This window comes from Chelon labrosus (assembly GCF_963514085.1).
Source record: "Chelon labrosus genome assembly, chromosome: 15".
NCBI classification, from domain to species: domain Eukaryota; kingdom Metazoa; phylum Chordata; class Actinopteri; order Mugiliformes; family Mugilidae; genus Chelon; species Chelon labrosus.
In genome coordinates this window covers 8,761,054-8,780,539 of record NC_140348.1, presented here as the reverse complement: position 1 = coordinate 8,780,539, position 19,486 = coordinate 8,761,054, and the positions used below count along the sequence as shown (strand labels likewise).

At 40.2% G+C, this 19,486-nt stretch overlaps 2 protein-coding genes across 5 annotated transcripts in view; both read left to right on the top strand.

The window, feature by feature from the left end:
* Window positions 1–1,492: 1,492 nt before the first annotated feature.
* On the top strand, window positions 1,493–6,156 carry myoz1a (myozenin 1a). 2 transcript variants are annotated; one of them, XM_084561513.1, is made up of 6 exons: window positions 1,493–1,598; window positions 3,047–3,133; window positions 3,631–3,818; window positions 4,266–4,539; window positions 5,132–5,297; window positions 5,377–6,156. In XM_084561513.1, exons 2-6 carry the CDS (start codon window positions 3,049–3,051, stop codon window positions 5,606–5,608), a joined length of 945 nt encoding a protein of 314 aa, XP_084417639.1. In that variant the 5' UTR covers window positions 1,493–1,598; window positions 3,047–3,048; the 3' UTR covers window positions 5,609–6,156. The 2 variants fall into 2 exon arrangements, with proteins under 2 accessions (XP_084417639.1, XP_084417638.1); XM_084561512.1 differs by lacking the exons at window positions 1,493–1,598; window positions 3,047–3,133 and having other exon boundaries at window positions 3,371–3,818.
* A 1,292-nt stretch (window positions 6,157–7,448) lies between these two features.
* hhat (hedgehog acyltransferase) overlaps window positions 7,449–19,486 on the top strand; it is a 28,462-nt gene continuing 16,424 nt past the window's right edge. For 2 of the 3 annotated variants that reach the window (XM_084561936.1, XM_084561935.1), the window contains exons 1-11: window positions 7,449–7,999; window positions 8,822–8,970; window positions 9,067–9,131; window positions 9,315–9,428; window positions 9,521–9,715; window positions 10,962–11,174; window positions 11,467–11,644; window positions 12,856–13,006; window positions 14,571–14,606; window positions 17,083–17,284; window positions 17,758–17,902. In XM_084561936.1, coding sequence (XP_084418062.1) covers window positions 8,850–8,970; window positions 9,067–9,131; window positions 9,315–9,428; window positions 9,521–9,715; window positions 10,962–11,174; window positions 11,467–11,644; window positions 12,856–13,006; window positions 14,571–14,606; window positions 17,083–17,284; window positions 17,758–17,902 — 1,420 coding nt within the window. In that variant the 5' untranslated portion in view covers window positions 7,449–7,999; window positions 8,822–8,849. Of the gene's footprint in view, window positions 8,000–8,821; window positions 8,971–9,066; window positions 9,132–9,314; window positions 9,429–9,520; window positions 9,716–10,961; window positions 11,175–11,466; window positions 11,645–12,855; window positions 13,007–14,570; window positions 14,607–17,082; window positions 17,285–17,757; window positions 18,163–19,486 lie in introns of those variants that run through there. The other variant, XM_084561934.1, reaches the window with a different exon arrangement.

Genomic DNA, 19,486 nt, shown 5'->3' with positions numbered 1-19,486 from the left:
ATATTACTGCTGTTGGCCTGGTGTCAGGCTACAAAATGCACCACTCTCACACATTTATTTGCGCACAGACCAACAAGCATAAATGAAGGAACACAATATAAAAAACCAGTCATAACAACAAAAGCTGCACAGTCCAGTCAAGAGAAACTCTAAACTCATAGTCAGTCACATTTTCTGTTTCATTTTGCGCTCCAAAACACAGACCAACTCAAACCAGACAAACCCTCAGAGAAAGCTCTTGGACTGAGCCGAGTCTTCAGAGTCCAAAACCTAATCTGAGCACTCATAAAAACCTGAAGCTCGCTGTGGACGCAGAGAATTACGTAGGCAACAGAAGAGCATGTTCTTTTAATGCGAGAATGTCATCCACATAATATAGTTCACAGCAATCCTTGCTAACTGGATTAGCAGTGTGGCTCTATGAGTGATGATATGTGTCTGTCTGTCGGAAAGTCAACGACTTCGAAAATGGAAATTAAATGAAATGGATAATCTCAACTACTGGATGGATTGCCATTAAGTTGGTACAATTCATGATCCCCTGGTGATGAATTCCACAGATTGCCACCAACAGGTCAAGGTTTTCTCTTTGCTACACAGTGTCTTGGTTCTCACATGATGACTCTGATGACTTTGGTGATACCCTGGAGCATTCTTCTAGCAACACAGTGAGGATCACAATTGCGACTTTGAATAAAATGTTTTAACTAGGTTTGGTGTGCTTAGAGAAAATGGACTCATGGGTTCAGGATTTTAAAACTTTGACTCAAGTTTTGAATCCTGGACAAAAACTTTTAAATAATTCCTCATTAAAGGGTCTTGAAATGCCACGTGTATACTTTTTACATTCAATTCTGCAGTTCTTAGTATGCTTTTCATGATGAACAAAAATAAAAAGCATAAAGAAAAAAAATATGTCTTTGATTTGTATTGGCCATTGTTTGTTATCCACTACTTTGACATGAGTTTGCACAAGCTCTTTACCATTGTGCTCAATCATATCATGCATCAGGGCAACTGAAAACGTGACAATCTAGTGTCAGGTTAGAGTACGTTAGGGAGTTAAGGCGCTAAAAGTCAATCTGAAACACAAACAGGGCCTTAATATACACATATACACTTGGCCTTCAACCCGCACTTGCACATACTCTCCCTGCGTACCCCAAACACACCCCAGAGTCCTCTGAGGTTATCTTATAGCTGAGTTCTGTTCCCTCCGTTCTTTGCTACTAAATATAGGCTTCTGAGCCATCTGTGAGAATGATTTTGTTCCTTTAATATCACCATCAGCACTTTCAGCTGGCCAACAGAGACTTTGCCTTCACGGCCCCCTCCCAGATCCCTATTCATACTCCTAAACTCAACCTCCTCCTCCTCCCATCTTGACACCAATGCTGCTGCCACCCACACCCCCAACCCTCTGGACGATCTGCCATCTGAGTGTTGGGTGGGTTTTGCACTTCCCGGGACCTGGGTCGGAGGCACTGAGGGATTTGTAAACTTGTGATCGAGATCACCAGCATTGAGCCCTGGGTCTCCTCTTCACTGTTTGGTATTTATAGGTCTGTCTCTCCTTCCAGGATTACAAAAGAAACCCGGTGAGTGGACCCCATCAGTGTGCTTTGTTCCACTGATGGATGGATTTCAATTCTGGACACAACAAAAATTGGAGAGTGGGATTAAAGATGTGCAAAATGTTGCCAGTCATAGTTTCTATTGGATGTGTAGCTGATTTTAGGAACAAACTAATGGTACAAGACCTCAACAATGATGATTATTTTGCTATTTGCTTGCACCAAAGCATTAAACCAGAAATAGAGAAATAAAACTTCTCTGGAAGTCACTTTGCTGATTTTAGATTTTCCTGGTATGTCTTAAAATTACCAAAGGAATGGGTGAATGTGCTGACCATCTCTCTCTGTGGGCGTTGCAGAGATTTTATATGGTGTTACCATTACCCTGAGAGGTGGGGGGGGGGGGGGGGGGGGGGGGGGTAAATTTGAGCGGCTGTCATAGTTTGAGGGAATTAAAACGCGTCAAAAATCTTCCTCATTAACATCCAATAACTACTCCAGTTCTCACTCCTGTTTTGAGACAGGGTCGTACATACACTTGGAATTGTTTTCTGGAGGTGTGTATTGTGTCCTTAAGTGTTGCGTTGAGCCCATTTGATAGTCGAGTGACGCCATTACACGTCGCTAAAATGTCTTGGCTCGAAAAGACTTTTAAAAATAGCTGCAGAAGGTTGGGTTACAGTCAGTAGATGTGATGGGATGTTTTGCCACTTGACTGGGCTTTAAAGAAACGCTTGAGAGCTGAAGGTGCTGATTTTAGCGTAGGAACTTTTTGTCACATAATGATATTAAGATAATGTCAGAATCCCACAAAAGATAGGCAGCAAAGTTTGTAAAATCTGGTTGTTAATGTTTCAACAGAGTGTAATATCTCGACATATGAGACAGAACAAAATGGTCCCCTCATTTTGACTGCCAACATACAGTATTACCATGAATATGATAATATGAAATGGATAATACCAGTGCTATTTTATGATGCCTTCACTTTTACTGCAGCAGATTAGCACCAGAGATCATCGATCACCAACTTCTGCCTAAACCACAGCGTGTTTCTGTTTACGTTGACTCTGTGTGTGTACAGATCTTGTGTCGCCAAACAAAACTCAAACACACATGGAGCTATATGTTTCCTTTGGAGCAGACATCTGTTTCACTGGGAATGTAGGGAATCCAGGGGCACTGACATCCCCCTTGAACTTGAAAAATGAGGAGGGGCCCGGGGTGTCTGTCTGTCTGTCCGATACTTTCACGTCTCGTGGATTCACTTTCAGGGGTTGTTGGAGGCTATAGGTGTTGATGGTGAAGAGTGAGCTTTTGAGGCTGGTGTGAATGTAGATGTAGTAGTGATCTCAATTTACGCCTCATCGCAAATATATTTTCTCAGGACAGTCATTTGTTTAAATAAAAGGAATTTGCTCTGTATTTTTGTAAAAAGGAATAATGTTCTGTATTCTTTCCTGGTCCTCCAGTCATGCCTCTGGGAAAACCTGCCCCCTTAAACAAGCGGAAAAAGCTCTCCAAGATCATAACTGACCTATCACATATCACTCAGGATGGTAAGGCAGACATGAAACGATGTGAATATGAAACCAAATTACCATCGCTCAGTAAAGCTCCCTCATATAAACACAGCATACAGAAATAGATGGCTGATGGGTGATAGGTAGGTGAATACTCATCTAATAAGAAGGGACATTATCTGTAATGCAATTCAATAATAAGATTAAGAAGCTAAGCTTGAGTCTGTGATCTAATCCGAATGCTATATCACTTTTCCCACCAACTACCATTATATACCATGGCAAAGGTGTGAAATAATGTAGTTATAACTTTAGCAACACTTTTGCTTTTACTTCAGAGGAAACATGCATATAAATGCATAGAGAGAGAATAGGATTTTGTGATTATCTTTCTATTTTTTTCCCCATTTACATACTTACTGCTGGGATTCATAATCCTGCAACAAAGACCGTACAAGCAGGGTTGTTCACAAAGACATTGGTTTTGACAGTTAACCATATCAGTTGCCATTGTTTGGATGTCCCTTACCTAGAGTATGAATCGGAGCCAGAGGCATCAGAGTTTGACCTGGGAACAAAGATCAGGACTCCCAAAGACATCATGCTGGAAGAGCTTTCCCTGATGAAGAACCGGGGCTCCAAGATGTTCAGGATGAGACAGCAGAGAGTGGAGAGGTTCATCTATGAAAACAATCCTGACATCTTCAGCAGTGAGTCCATGGTGAGAGCCTAGTTTGTGGTGAAAACAAAACTGTTGTCACTTTTCTGACAATTCAAAGGAAAATTTACTCAAAATGTGTGGTTGCTTCTGTGGGAATAGTGTTTCCAGAGAGAACATTCAGTATTGTCAGACTGTCATCTCCATTCATGGCCTGTTATTTCTGTACAATCTCATATTTTCTGATATTACAAGCATTTGAAAGAAACCCTATTACTAGGTAGCAGGAGGCTGAACTAATCATATAATGCAATGTGACCTAGATGAGTGATACCTAAACTGTTAGCACTGGCTCATTATGGATCAATCATACCAGCAACATAACATTTTATTTAATTGTCTGGAAGCAGATAAAGACCTCCAGTAAACAATCAGAGTGTTCAGTGGTGCCTGTATGGTAGATGCAAAACAATAACATATGTTTGATTATATTGATCGTATTTCTTTCAGGACAACCTCCAGAACTTTGTTCCCTCTCTGGGAGGTCAGATGGGAGGTCAGATGATAAACGTTGGTGGGCATTACGTTAGCAAACAGGCTGGACAAGTGTATTTTGGAGGGATACGCACAGGAGGAGGAGCCCCTGTGCCTCCTCCGAAGCCAGGAAGCAAAGGTGCAGGTGCAGGAGCAGGAGGCGCGGGAGGTGAGGGAGGAGCAGGAGGACTGGGTGGGGGCGATACAAGTGGACTGGAAGTAGGAGCTAGTGAGTGGTCTCCACTAAAAGGTTGGTATCGTTTTATTGTTTATTTTTTATTTTTAGGAGAATTCAGTGTTGCGTGTCATATAAATACATTGTAAATACATTATTAAGATTAATAACTCCACTTATTAATGTAGAGTCAAAGGCAGCTTTGAAATATTAATTCAACATTTTGGGAACTATGCTTTGTTTTCTCGCTGAGAATTAGATTAGCTCTAAATCCATACAAAAACCAAGGTCTGCTAACATCCAGCAGGCAGGAAGTCATTGTGTCTGCTCTGAAAATAGTCTCGACACGTAACCCAAATAACAACACTAGGTGTAGTTTCTACAGTTTGGACTTTCTACAAACTAAACAAAGAACAGATAGTTTGTCAATTTGGGTGATGATTGAACAAGAATAACAAAATGCGCTCAGCTAAACTACTAGTCATATATTTAGACATAAGCAATGGTCTGATCTAACTCTCAAGGTAAAAGTGAAGCATATTTCACAAAATGTTGAACATGGTAAATAATACACAAACCCTCTGACAGATTTTGCCTGCACCCCCCCAGCATCTAGGATTGTCGCTGACCATATGATATGCTCCAGCTGTAGATGTTTTCTTCACAGGAGGTGGAACAGATGACTTAAATAAGAAGCAGATTCATGTGAAGGGGTACGTGTCACCATGGGAGAAGGCTATGAAGGGTGATGAGGGTCTGATATCCACTCTGAAAACTGGAATGCCTGGTCCCACTGACAAAAAGGAACTGCCCCAGTACAAGAGCTTTAACAGGTAATGCTACCAAGGTCTAAACTGCTTATGTTTCCTGACAAAGAGAAGCTTTAATTAACCTCTCACCTTGCTTCGCTAGGACTGCCATGCCCTTTGGCGGATTTGAAAAGGCCAACCAGTTTATGAAATTCCAGCTGCCAGAAAGTGAAACCAAAGAGGAGCCCGAACCCGCAGTGGTGTACCAACATGACATCGGCTGCCGGCCTTCCTTCAACCGCACTCCTATTGGCTGGGTGGGCAGCAGTGAGCCCAGCAGCATTCACATGGAGACGGATGGTGTGCCTTTTGATGGAGAGACCGACGAGCTGTGAAAACATATTCATACCGTGATTGTGTTCACTGTGCACATAGACACACACAAGCATGACTGTATGCATACACGTTAGCATGCACACACACTTTAGATGAGCTTACAATTACCTGACATACTGATGTATCTCTGTGCGAATAACTGAAAGCGTACATGAAATGTGATTATGTTCCCATCTTGCTCTGTATTTGGTTGTAAGGCTAAAAAACAAACTGTTGCTGTTATGGGGACATGAAATGTGTTAAGTTGAGTCTAGACACTACTTTAATTTGTCAGAAAAGTTGTTTCTAGTGAGAAGTTGAAGATTTTGTCAAGTCATGTATGAAGGATAGATTTATGTTATGTTACTGTTATGCTTACTGTCTGAATGTCAACTTGTAACTATGATTGTACCATTGCAGTTTTTGTTGTGAAGATTCTCTCTGATTTGATGAGCTATAAAAACCCCTACAAACTTATTTAATTCAGGATGCATGCATAGATTCAGTTGCTGATGCCTTAACACCCTGAACCAACTCAGTTTCTCCACAATAAATGTAACACTCCTCTTGCAGAGTGATTTCATTGTCAAGGGAAATCAATTTGTGTAAGTAAAATTATTTTTAATTTTTAATGACATTTCTAAAGGAGGATTTGAATGTATGTGAATGTGGACAATTTTCATTGTGAGCAAAAGAGTTTCAGAGTTTTTATGCCTGTACACCTGTACTATGTTAATCAAGGTTCTTTTAGTCCACCTATACTGATATCACTGATATTTACGATATCAACAAAAGTGCGATAACATATATCTCAAATTAGTACGGAATTTCACACTACCTCTGCAAAATAGTCCAATCAAGCAGAGCACCGCCACTAGAGAGATGCATCATTGACTCAAAAACCAACTTTTTTGTTCCATTTTATTTATTTATTTTTTTTACAAACAAATAAGAAATACAATTGTATTACATCAGTTTAATTCCAAATCAAAATTGGTCAAATCAGAAGTCTCTGAAATTTCTGTCCATTTACATGAATAGTGTTTTTTTTTAGTCATTAATAAGAACAAATTTTAGCATGGACTTATTTTAGTCTATATTTTCTTAGACCTGTGTATCTACAATAATTGGTAAGCTGTCCAAAATGGGGGGAAACTGTATTCATTAGCTTTCAGCTGTAAATCACAGTAGTTGTTTTTCAAATACATGACTGGGTGAAATTGGTAGAAACCTGGATTTTCTGATGAGAAAATATCCGATTAGCTAGATCCCCTTTGTTTTGCTTAAACTGGCGAGTGCAGGTGCTGATGCAAAGCTCTACTGGATTCCTGGGCATGCTGAAATTGAGGGAAATGAAGCCATAGAACAGCAAAGTCAACATTAAAGGTAGAGTAGAGCTAAAAGGAAATATCGAGGAGGCTGTGGAAAGGGGAGACATCATGGGAAAAAAGAGCAGGGGAAGGTAAGGTGAATTCAGGTACTATTGAGACATCAGTTAAATTGGGACATTATAAGAAAACAGCATTGTGCCCTGAAAGGTTCCCTGAAACTTCACTTCGGGATAGTTTTGGGGCAGCATCAACATAAATCGCATTGTTTTTACACAGGACAAGACTTTATGATTTTAGAAGAAACAGCCCCTAAAGGTAAGAATCATTCCCCAGACCAAGGAGCCACATGGTTCCAAACATTTGGGCATGTTGCAGAATGACATCCAAGAAACAGACAGTCAGATTGACTTCGTAATCCACTGAGCTTTCGTAACACCTCACAGTAGGCTTATACATAATATTAAATAAACTTAAACATACATAAATAATGTTCAAGAAATCATATTAAAATATTCTTTGAAATACGTTATCAGGGTTGAAATCACACAAACAAAACTGTCCCTAATTACTAAACATGCTGCTCCAAAAAGAAAAAAGTACACAAAAAGTAAGTAAAGTACACATCTGGAGGGATTCAGAAACGTATCCTATGTTGTATTATTATTTTAACGGATGAAAAGAGTGCTATGACAAGAGCAAATTCACCCTACCATTTTACTGTTCAGTCTCAGGTTAAGAGAACCACCTCTTATTTAGGAGGCAGAAGGGACTCTATTAAACTCAAACTGTAGCTTGACAGACTCAAAAAGTAGAAACGTTGAAAAGAAAATAATAGAGACTGTCTGATCTAGGTCTTATGTCTCTTTCTGCAGGGCTACAAAAAAGATCTGAGATGTGGAGGCTCTAAAAAAATAATCATATCCTGCGGGGGGCAGTAATACGCTTTGTAGCGTAAAAACAGACAAAAATCTCACAGGAAGAAGAAGATACTAACACAACACCGGGCTATACGACCAAGAGAGCACGCAGTGCAATCTGCACTGTACAGCAACGCAATGGACATCAACCTTGTATCTTTAGGTAACACCTGGTATATACAGTCAATGGGTAACACCTGGGTAACACTACAACCTACCCGGAGAGTTGCTAGCTTAGCTAACATTAGCTAACTGCAGGTTACAGAAGTTTCCAGGAAACGTAGATGTGGGAATGGGCAAATTAGAACAAAAACTTGTTCACTCACTCCGACTTAATCCTAGTGGTCTCACCCTACTGGACTAAGCCAAGCTAAGTTAGCTTTTATGAACAAAGGAGACGGTAAAGTTAGCTAGCTGCTTCACTTCGCTCGTCTGCGGCTGCTCAGATGGTCGTCGAAGTATGTGATACATAGCAACCCCTGGGTAGCGTTACCTAGCAACGGCAGTGTCCCGACAGAGCAACGTGAAAATACTTCGAGAAACGAGAAAAAATATTAGCAGCAAATTTTAGCTACAATAGCTACGTACAAATACTGTTTTGCCCCCCTTTACTGATATAGTACCATGGCTTTAAATTATTAAAATTATCAGCATGTCATTGCTGAGAAATATTCCATGAAAGTACTGAAAATTAATTAATTACACGGCTTGAGTCAGTGTACTTTCTTTCGCTGGAAAGTAATACACAATATTAACACACACCAATTTTCTTAGAAGTTTCAAATAAAATATACATTCCCAAATCAATCTGCTAAATACCATTTTAAAAGTTGTTTTTATGAATGAAACAGGAAAAAAAACCATCAGTATCACACAGTTAAGGCCCCATAATAGTGGGGTGTATGCTATATGAATTATCAGACTCTTATTCTTGTGGATCAGTTCGTTTGATTTACGTGTGTGCATCTGACTTTTTCTGTTTAAGGTGCACTATAACCTCATGATTTTGCTTCATGACACATAAATCAAAGGCCCAGTTGGCACCCTTGCCATGGACGGAGATCTTTATTTATTGGGTGCTGTCCTTTGGTTCTCATCTGTACTCTTTCTACCAACTGCACAGGTTTTCCACAGGTACGTATGTAAACAGATTTATTTGTATTAGTGGAATGAAATGAGCAGCATAAGTATAAGAAAAATGAAGTTGTTGTTTTCTGTTTTGTACCCCAGAGCACGAAGCAGGATTAGAAAGAGAATTCCAGTTGGAAAATGGCCTTCTTAAGGGTTTTAAAAGGGTGAGTTCATTGTTGAAACAAGTACGAACCAATATTATGGTGCGTCTCACTTAACGTGCAGCTATTGTGTATCACATAAACCTCAAGCTTATTTTAATTTTCTGTTTTTAGAAATGTGATCGGTGCATACAAATATTAAGGCGTGTTTTTAAAGCCTGAGGTGACTGTAGTTGTATTTGTCAGGACCCATCAGATTTTGAGTGGACTTTCTGGACTGAATGGGGAAAGAAGTCTTTACTGTGGACACTGATTGGTCATGGCATGGTATCGAGATTGACCAGCATATTTTACCCCAAGGTAGGAAGCAGCTGCTGGAGTAGTGTTAAATGGAATAAATCTGGTGGGAGGCATTCTAACCTGACAGAGTGTTTTTTTTATTTCTCCAACAGCTTAGACTGCCAGCGCTCACGATATATGGCTTCTTAGCAGCCAGCAGTGTGTTGGGGATGAAAGGTGTGAGTGTGCTGCTGGTACATCTAGGTCTGTCCTTTTCAGTGGCCCAGCTGCGAAACCCCGCCCTGTCATGGGCCTGTAACCTACTGCTGCTCTCCACACTTCACATCCAGACAATTCAAGACATCCAGGTGGGTCGTATCACCTGGATTAAACTTGTCAATTACTTTAGAAGTATGCCAAATGAAACGAGTACAGAGTTACAATACTTTTTAAATTTAGGTTAAAGGGGCATACAGCAGATAAATACAAAAATAATTTTGATCTGGGGCTTTTCTATGTGGAGTTTGCATGTTTTCCTAGTGCCTGTGTTGGTTTTCTCCGGGTACACATTCAAAAGACATGGAAATTAGGTTAATTAGTGATTCTAAATTGGATGTAGCTGTGCATATCCATGGGAATGATTGTTTGCCTGTGTTACCTGTGACACACTGGCAACCTGTCCAGAGCGTACCCTGCCGCTTGCCCTGTGCCATATTGGGATAGCATTTATCTCTCCTGTGACCCTCTAAAGGATAAGTTATAGATAATGGATGGAAACAATTGGTAAACCCAAAATCTCTTTAACTAATAAAGCACTTTAAACGACAGCAAAACTGTACTTATCTTTAGCTGTACATAAAATCCATACAAAAAGAAAGTACATTAATCTCAGAGAGAAACCAAACACTTCTCACTCCCCAGGCAGAAGAGAAATCTGTCATCACACAGGAAATTGGTTTTCTCATCTAACTGCTGAGTCCCTAACTCCCTAACAAGTTAAATAAGATAAAGGGGAACTAGAGTCACAAGCTACATCATTGTCTGTATCAATACCTACAACTCATCAATTTGCCAATTTTTTGTTATTGTTCTAAAAGTTGATTTGAGAATTTCCTTTAATATCAACAAAGGACACAAGAGGGCGCAAGATAGTAATGTGTTGCATGGCCATCTGGCCACAATGTTCCCTTACTTTATGTCCATGCCACTTAATAAAAATTAGATGAATCCAGTATTTTTTAAGAACTGGTACAAGTGTCCTGCCACATGCATTAAAACACAGTCACAAACTACATTCAACTCATAATGGTTAAAAATTAGAATTCAGTGAAAGTGAAATAGACCATGATCTCCCTGTTTTCTTCCTGTAGCCACCCTGATATACACATGCAGCTGCTGAATCGTGTGTTTAAGCTGATATTTCTAATTCTCCCATGCACAGCTCTTTAAAAGCTATGACAGATTTCCTAAAGCTGTACTTTAAATACCCCGTAATCTTTATAATATTCTCATTTCAGTAGTTATTGCTGTTAGTGTCAGACTAGTGTCACCAATAATCCAAGCATTTCCCGGGGATATTTTAGAAGTAATTGGCCATTCTGCTGTATTACACAGAGAGGGTGGTATAAGACAGAGGAGGAGTACTATCTGCTGCTCTTCAGTGTTGCCGTGTGTGGTCTGCGCTTCATCAGCTTCAGCCTGGAGCATTGCTGGAGCCCTTCAGAGCCTGGTGGGGTTGTGCAGCTCTGTTGGTTGTTTTCATACACGTTCTATCATCCTTTTTTCTACAATGGACCCATCATCACGTACAAAGACTACACTGAGCAGGTAAGAGAGTGCAATGGCTATTCCTGAAGTAAACTGCGATTTAGTCTAAAATGACCACCTTTGTTTTTGTCAGGGGGAGCCTGAGGCTGACCTCTTTTTGAAAAAACATAGCAAAGAGCGTATCAGCTGTGGGGTATGCTAGGGGGCAGTCTTGAATTTTCAGATTTATGGAGCAATAATGAGCAGATTTGCCCATCCAGCATGAGTTACCACTTCTAGTACAAACCTGGCATTTCTTTTCTGGCGGTAAAGATTTGACCCCTAACAACAGGCTCCCGTTCTCCACTTGCAGATGCAGAGGCCTGCTGAGGAGAGCGACAGGGCTGAACCTGCTCTCACTTACTTGGTGCTCCGATTGGGACGGATCATACTGTGGTGGTGCATTGCAGAATACATGATCCACATTATGTACATGCACTCCATCCAGTCTAATGAGACCTACATAGAAATTCTCCCTCCTTGGGCCTTGGGTAGTTTTTTTATACCGTATATATTTTTGTCTTCCACACAGTATACCACTGAGTTTCAGCTTTAACATTTCCCTTCCACGTGTTTTTTTTTGGAAATACATTTTACCCTCAGGAATGGTTGTAAAACCCCATCACATATGCAGATTACTTATTTTCCTTGATTCATTATCGCTGGGATCTGTGCTATGTTTTTGTTTCCAGATTAGCCAAGCCTTTATGTCTTTGTAAGGCACATGGATGTATGTGTACTTTACACAGGTGCATGCTGCAAGTGTATAGGTTCTCATGTTGGTAAATATTTAAATAGAGAGCACCTCCGGGACTATAAAGTCACATCACTAAGTCATTAATTCAGTCGTTTTCTAACTCAGCGTTATCCTCCCTGCCCCCTAGTTGCCATAAGCAAGTAGCGAAATGTCTATTAATTACAGACAAACTGACTGAAAATCATTTAATTAGCATCTCTTTAATGACGGCAGTAAATCATGTTTGCCAAGTTCTAACAGATTTTAATGACATCTGTTGATTCCTGCCTCTGTTGCTCTTCTGAATTTTGGAAATTGAGTTCACTTATAATTGTCAGTTGAATATTTACATTATGCCCAATATTATATAGGTCCCTTTTTTTCGCTAGAGCAGCCCTGACTAGAGTGGCCTTCTTTCACCAGCAAAGATGTACATCCACCCAGCTATTCAAGTGATGTATGAGAAATGCGATTCATTAGACCAGGCCAGCTTTTCCATTACTCCATGGTCCAGTTCTGATTCTCACATTACCCGTTGTTGGCGCTTTTGCAGTGGACAGCATTGGCACCCTAAATGGTCTGCAGCTACACAACTCCATGCAAAACAATCCGCTGTGTTCTGACACTTCCTATTTATTTATTTTTTATCAGAACCAGCTTTAACTTTTTCACCACTTTCACGAGGGACACTCCACAAGAGCTGCAGTTTAGGAGATGATCTGACCCAGCCTCTAGCCATTAAAATTTTTATGCTTGTCATTTGTGCATTTTTCCTGCTTCTTACAAACTTTGGAAACAAAATGTCCACTTGCTGCTTAATAGTTCCCACCCACTGACAGGTGCTATGATAAGAAGATAATCAGTAATATTCACTTCACCTGTCAGTGGTCATAATGTTATTGCTGATCACTGCATAGCACTTGTCTTAATCAGAACCAGATTACCAAACCTTTACTCCTGTCACAGGTGGACTGGCGCTGGCCCTTGTCCAGTTCTTCTACATGAAATATCTGGTACTCTTTGGTCTTCCATCCATGCTTGCTTCTTTGGATAAACTGGTTCCTCCAAAGCTTCCTCGCTGTGTCAGCATCATGTACAGTTTCACGGGGATGTGGAGGTAAGCTCATACAGTTGGTCTCACAGCATTCCTTAACACGTCAGTGATTGCATAAGCTGGCTTCCTGTGTATCCTTTAGGAAAAGTTACATTGAACATTGAGTGCTTTAAGTGCTTGGAGTGCTTTAGCAATCAGATTCAGACTGGACACAGAAAATTGTCTCATCTTGTGTCATTACTGGCAATCAGGACAATAGGTCACCTCTACACCAAGATCGTGATATTATTCTTTCAGAATCACTGAAATGGTTTGTTCACTTTATTTGCAGCTCAAATGTTAACCCTTTTCTTTCAAAATAAAAACCAATTTAGAGCTGCATTCTTGGGAAAACCTTTTTCTATTCTATCGATATAGAAAAACAAGTACACAGTATTTTACACAGTCCAGAGAAACCTTTTTAAGTGGACATCATAAAAAATAAGTGTCACAATGATTTATTATTATTATTAAACTTGTTTAACACATTTGTTGCAAAGCACAGCATCGTGCCAAAATGATTATGCCTGGTTGATGCTGAAGGGGTCACAATTGCTCAAGTTAATGAATACCCAGTGCAGTGCTTGCTACACATGGGATAAGAACTTGAACCTTATTCAGCAGGACTCCAGACAAGAATAATATAATAAGGTCTGAAGATCTTTGGAGAAATATCTCAAGACATTTGGATATTTTGTGTCAAGGTGTCATGCTATTTACCACTTGACAATATCCCTTAATATGCATTAATTGAATTCACTGTTAAAAGATTATCCTGCAAGCTGTAGTCTGGGGTGCTGTTGAATTTTAGACTACTTACTTATTATATTCGCATTGTCTGTCCCATTTATATGAGTGAGATTGGACTAAATCATAGAAACAACTCTCTGCATAATGCACAAACTAAATCCTCCAAAATAATGGTAACCAATGGTAACCATTTTCATAAAATGATTAACATCCCTCTTCACACTTTGTAACCTTCATAAAGGAAAGCTTTATTTTGAAACTACTTCATTAAGAAGGTTGAACAAACAACCCTTGTAATACAGAATAATAAAATAAAAATCTTGGGATCTAGCAGAAATATGAAGAAAAAAGCAGTGCCTAAAACTGTGTTAACTCATGGATGAACTGTGAATTCACCAGGGAGTACAAGGTTTAGCAGTTTATATTCCCAAATGTAATTAACATGAAGAAATTCAGCCTTTATATGGGGCACATAAAGTTAAAATGTATGACCATGTGGTTTAGCAGTAAAAAATACACTGACTGTAAGCTGGGCCGGCTAATGTGCTGACTCCAGTGCACTCCAATCCAGCCTGTGTGTGCTGAGCTGGCCGATGTTGACAACATTGATGGAATGCATAAAGCTGTCCATCGACATCATTGACGAAACAGCTCCAGTTTATAGACGGTGCCAAATCTAATCTTCCTAATGACAAAAGAGGAAGCACACAAGCACACATGCTTCATGCATACTGCACAGGTCTCAGTTTATATAAAGGCCCGTGCTCAGGTGTTTCTTTCTCAGTGCCATATTATTATGTAGATTTGTGACTCAAATGTCCATTTTTTTCACCCTCAGGCACTTTGATGAGGGTCTGTATCGATGGCTCATCAGGTAAGAGGCACTTCATGAGCAATGGACAGACTAATTCAAATGTTAATGCCTACCAAAATTGTGAAATGTCGTCTACATCAAATAGTATCTCTGTCTGTCTGTCTGTCTGTCTGTCTGTGTGTCTGTGTGTCTGTCTGTCTGTCTGTCTGTCCGTCTCTCCGTCTGTCTGTCTATGAACACTGTCACAGAGTATCATTCATTTATTGCTCTCTTAAGAAGCTCATTTCCTGTCTGTGTGTGTGTGTGTGTGTGTGTGTGTGTGTGTGTGTGTGTGTGTGTGTGTGTGTGGAGGTGGTCTGAACTTGTCACCTGAATAACCTTAAAAAGGACGCCATTCTCCAGCTGCGTGTCCGCATGTTTCATAATAATGGACAAGGACGCTGCATTTGCATGTAGGCTTTCTCATGATTATGAGCTTGCATGTTGTTGGGGAACAGTTCTTCTGTTGTGCCACTGCTCCTGCACCCTGGAGAAATGCCTCCTTGTTTAATATGTGCATATGCAATGGGAGCATTATGTGTTTGCTCACTTGTACTTTGGACAACGCACATTATTAGTTCGTTTGTTTTTAATGATGCACACTCGGCTGAATGCAGCCTATTGGGAGTTTATGGTCTGTCTGCTAGACGCAGGTTGTTACATTAAGGCAACACTGCAGTTGCACGGTTGTCAGAGAACACAGTGATGTTCTGTGAAAGTGTTTCCTGCCGTAGTTATTATTTGCTAATTAGCGTTTGTGTTGACAGGTTTTTCTTTCCATTTGTTTGTCACGTACAGTGGGATGATGCACATGTACATCTGCTTTTTTAAGAAAGAATGCATATCAGGCCGTTAAAGCGGCTCCAATTAATTAGTTAAGATCCCAGGATTTAAATTGCAAATGCAAAGTTTCCATTTTAATCCGTGTCCACTGGAAATTGTTTTCCTCTGCTTAATGGCATCACTTGCAATTATCTTACTGCAGATGCAGAACGATACCCGCGACACAATGCCCCGATGTTCCTCTTCACAAGTGCTTTTAAAGAGCTTTTAATGCAGTTCTGAAATTCAGTTGAAATCGTCTGAAGAGCGCTAGATGAGTGCGTAGGTGTTAAATGATGTGCTCTACATGACTCACTGACACCCCGTCTCCCTGTGAAGCTAAGTGGCTCATTCTTCGCCATTCCATTACGCTTACCCCGCCTGTATGCCGCCGCGTCCCCGGTTCTCTGTTTCACTCACATTCAGTTATCGGCCAACAAAAGAGCTCTTACGGGCCGATTGATTGAGTTATTGCAGCTACATATGAGAAGCAGCGTTTGATCCCACATCCTGGGAAATATCAGCAAATGTTTAACCGAGGGCTTAGATCAGATTTGGTAACAGGTCAAGCACACTGCACGGTAATGCGCAATAACATTTGCTAGTCTGTCTAATTCCTCCTGACAGCCTTTAAAGCCTGTCACCTGATTGTTTTCACCATCTGCTTGAAGTAATCAGGTGTTACATAACACACTGATTATTCAGGTATTAATTTATATCTCCAAATTATCATATTTTGATTAACATCTGCTTAGAATCCATTTACATCTAAATAAATAAAATTGACGAATAGATACTCTGTGTGTTCAGGTATTCAGTTTGCTCTGGCTCTAACCCACGCTGGTACCTCTCCATCTGTTGTTGCACCTACTTTCATCCTCCAATATGGCCGAGCTGGCCGCTCTATTAAAGGCTCAGAAACTGCTGGCTCATCTTTCAGGAACATTGATTAACCACAGGGTGCCCGAAATAATTAGTTCCCAGCGCACCAACACTACGCACAAATAGATGTTTGTTAAGTGTGATGGGAGTGATGTAGCATGTTCAGACTCTGTCAGTACCGCTGCGGGAGATGAGGTTCTCACAGTATCCCAGGCCATTTTTCTACACTGCGTGCGCCACATTTCTTAGTGATTAGTAGGATATACTGTAGTCCACATCAAGTGAAGTTGCTATTTTTATACTCCTTACAATATAGTTTTATTTAAAGCAATGGAAAATGACATGCACAAGTCATGTACTAGATATTTACTGATAAATGACATCAACCTAACTGATTTTAACTGTGCAAAACAAGATTTGAAGATTTGAGATTAAACGTTTGCTTGACATAGAAAAGTGGGTTACACACATGTCAAGTGTTTGGTGTGAATCATACACAAGACATTGGAGCCCTGAACCCAGCTGCAGTTTTGTTATCAACTTGGCAGCATTGATAGTGGACGTCAGAGACACTTTTATTTTATCAGAACAACAAAACTGGATGAACATGATCATTTCTGTGACAGGTGCTCTTTGCAAATCATCAGTGAATGAACTGGTGGGGTCATTTTTAACCATATGTACTATTCACCATCCTACAAAATAGCGATCATTTTCTTACTGTTGTCCACTGAGTTTGACAGGTCATAATCTAATTTTATTCATTGTTTTGCCTATTTTAATGTACTTGCAGATACATCTACGTGCCGCTTGGAGGTTCGCATCATGGCCCGCTTTACAAAATGTTATCCACTGGCCTCGCGTTTGGATTCGTCTGCCTCTGGCACGGTGGCCACGACTACTTGCAGTACTGGGCCCTGATGAATTGGATTGGAGTTCTGCTGGAAAACGGACTGAAGTCTCTCTTTGCCTCACCCTTTATTCACTCCGTAGTTGTAAGTTAGAAATTTACCTCTGATTGTGCAGAAACATTAGGCTTAAAGAAATTACTCCATCGATTAGATGTTCAGTTGAGACATAATGATATCTTTCCCGTAGCAATAAATAAAGGGGTCATATTATGTGATTTAATAAGATATAATGCCTTGAGTGGCTACCCTAAGCACAGACAGGAGACAAAGTGGTTGGATTCTGTCACATCTAATTGGCATGTACAGTTAACGGCCCACATTAATGTGAGTAAAAGTCTGCTTCCAATACATTAACAATAGAGACGTTCAAGCTGCTTCTGTGGCCTCTAGCCCTGGGAGACGGCTCATGTTCTCGAAATAGTACAAAGTCAGATGGCACACTGTGTAATCCTCCTTGTTTATGGTCACACTGTTCATTAGTGCCAGGTGCTTCTGTGTTATTTCCAAGATTTACAACGGAAACTCTCCTTATACTTATTTATTTACCGATTTCCCAGGAGCAGAATTTCTCTCCGGTGATGAAAAGACGCTGCATTGCCCTTCTCTCTGCCTTCTCCACTGCCATGCTCATCCTGTCTAATCTGGTGTTCCTTGGGGGGATACATGTTGGCAGAATCTTCTGGAAGCGAGTCTTCATTCGAGGTAAATTGCCACAACACTCACTCAGCGGGAATTGTGTATGCCATTATTTTGCAGGATCGTTTCAGCTGGATTTGTGCATTCTCCGATGTGGATTATCGCTCACGTGGTCTCCTAATTTGTCAGTCTAGTTGCAATGAAGGACATCGCACATCAGTGGTGCTGCTAAAGATATTATGCAGCTCATATTTCCCAAAAAATAAAATCATCAGAAATAAAGGTGTTATATATTCAGAAATGCTGCTGCTCTGTAGGCCTGTATATTTAGCATCATTTTCAGTGGATAGTGACTCTATTTTATGCGGCTGCTCGGGTGAACTCTCCCAAATAGAGAGACATCTGCTTCATGCTTATGCCAGTCCCTGTTTTGCCGCCTCTGTCTTTATTTGGCTCATTTGGTACCTAAAGCAAGATGGCAGGGCCTCCTGAAGCCTGTCTACTTACGATAAGCAGTCTGCACTCGCCTCTGGGTTGGAAGCAGAGTCAGTGCAGAGAGCTGAGGATTGACAACATCAGCATATATCCCATATAAGATAAGAAAACTTTAAATCAGCATTATGTTGTTTTAGCCATTAAGGTTCTGTAGAAGAAGCTCTAAACACAATTTTGACATAATATAAACATGTCAAGTTGGTGTTACATTTTACTAATCAGTTCCTTATTGATGCACTCTCTCCTTCTGCACAAACTCCTAAGGGAAATATCTGCTTCTTTAGCTGCTAAATGCTCCACTATTTTCACCTGCCGATCGCTAACTCAGTCAGTCTGCTGCTGTTTGGTGATGAGAACATGGTGTACAGTGTGTTTTTCAGAGCTCAAAACAGTTGCATGCTGCTGGAAATGGGCCTAATTAAAGCTATGAGACTGAAATACAACATTAAAGCTGCAGGGCACAAAACCAAAATGATGAGCTGAAAGATGCTATAGTGCTATGTAGAGCTGTAGGCAATTTGCGTGCGGTCTGTTTCACATGTTCCAAAATATTGATGTGCAACTTTAATTTAGATCTCATATTTAATACATCCACTAATGACCACACAATGCTTCAGAATAAAAATGGAATTAAGTGACATAAAGAGACATAAAAAACATATAATCATAGATGTACTATGTTTAAGTCAGCTGCTGTTAAAAGAGTCAACAGAATCAATGCAATGTAGTGTCAAGAGAAGTGCATACAATACTCTGAGGTTGAGTGGATCGATCCCCTTTGCTTTTGACTCGTGAGTAGACAATAAGGATTTAACGAGACTAAAGTTTAGTGTGGAGCTTGGCCATTCCAGACCCTAAAAGTCAGCACCAATACTTAATTCAGTTAATTGTAAAATTTACTGTGAAGAGAAACTGGGTTAATATCTGCTCTTCCCTTGGTTACAGTTATGACCCTATTAGCAGCACTTTTTATCGTTGCGATCAAGCTCTGTTTGGTTCAGACAAATGAAAAGTGTGTTTCAGAAACTTAAACTCAAAGAAATAAAAAAGAATTGAAACTATAAGTTCTTAATATTAATATTATAGTTTTCCTTTAAATCGGGGATTTGTCTGACCTTTTGTGGGTGCTTTGTTGTGATCTGACAAAATCGGCTT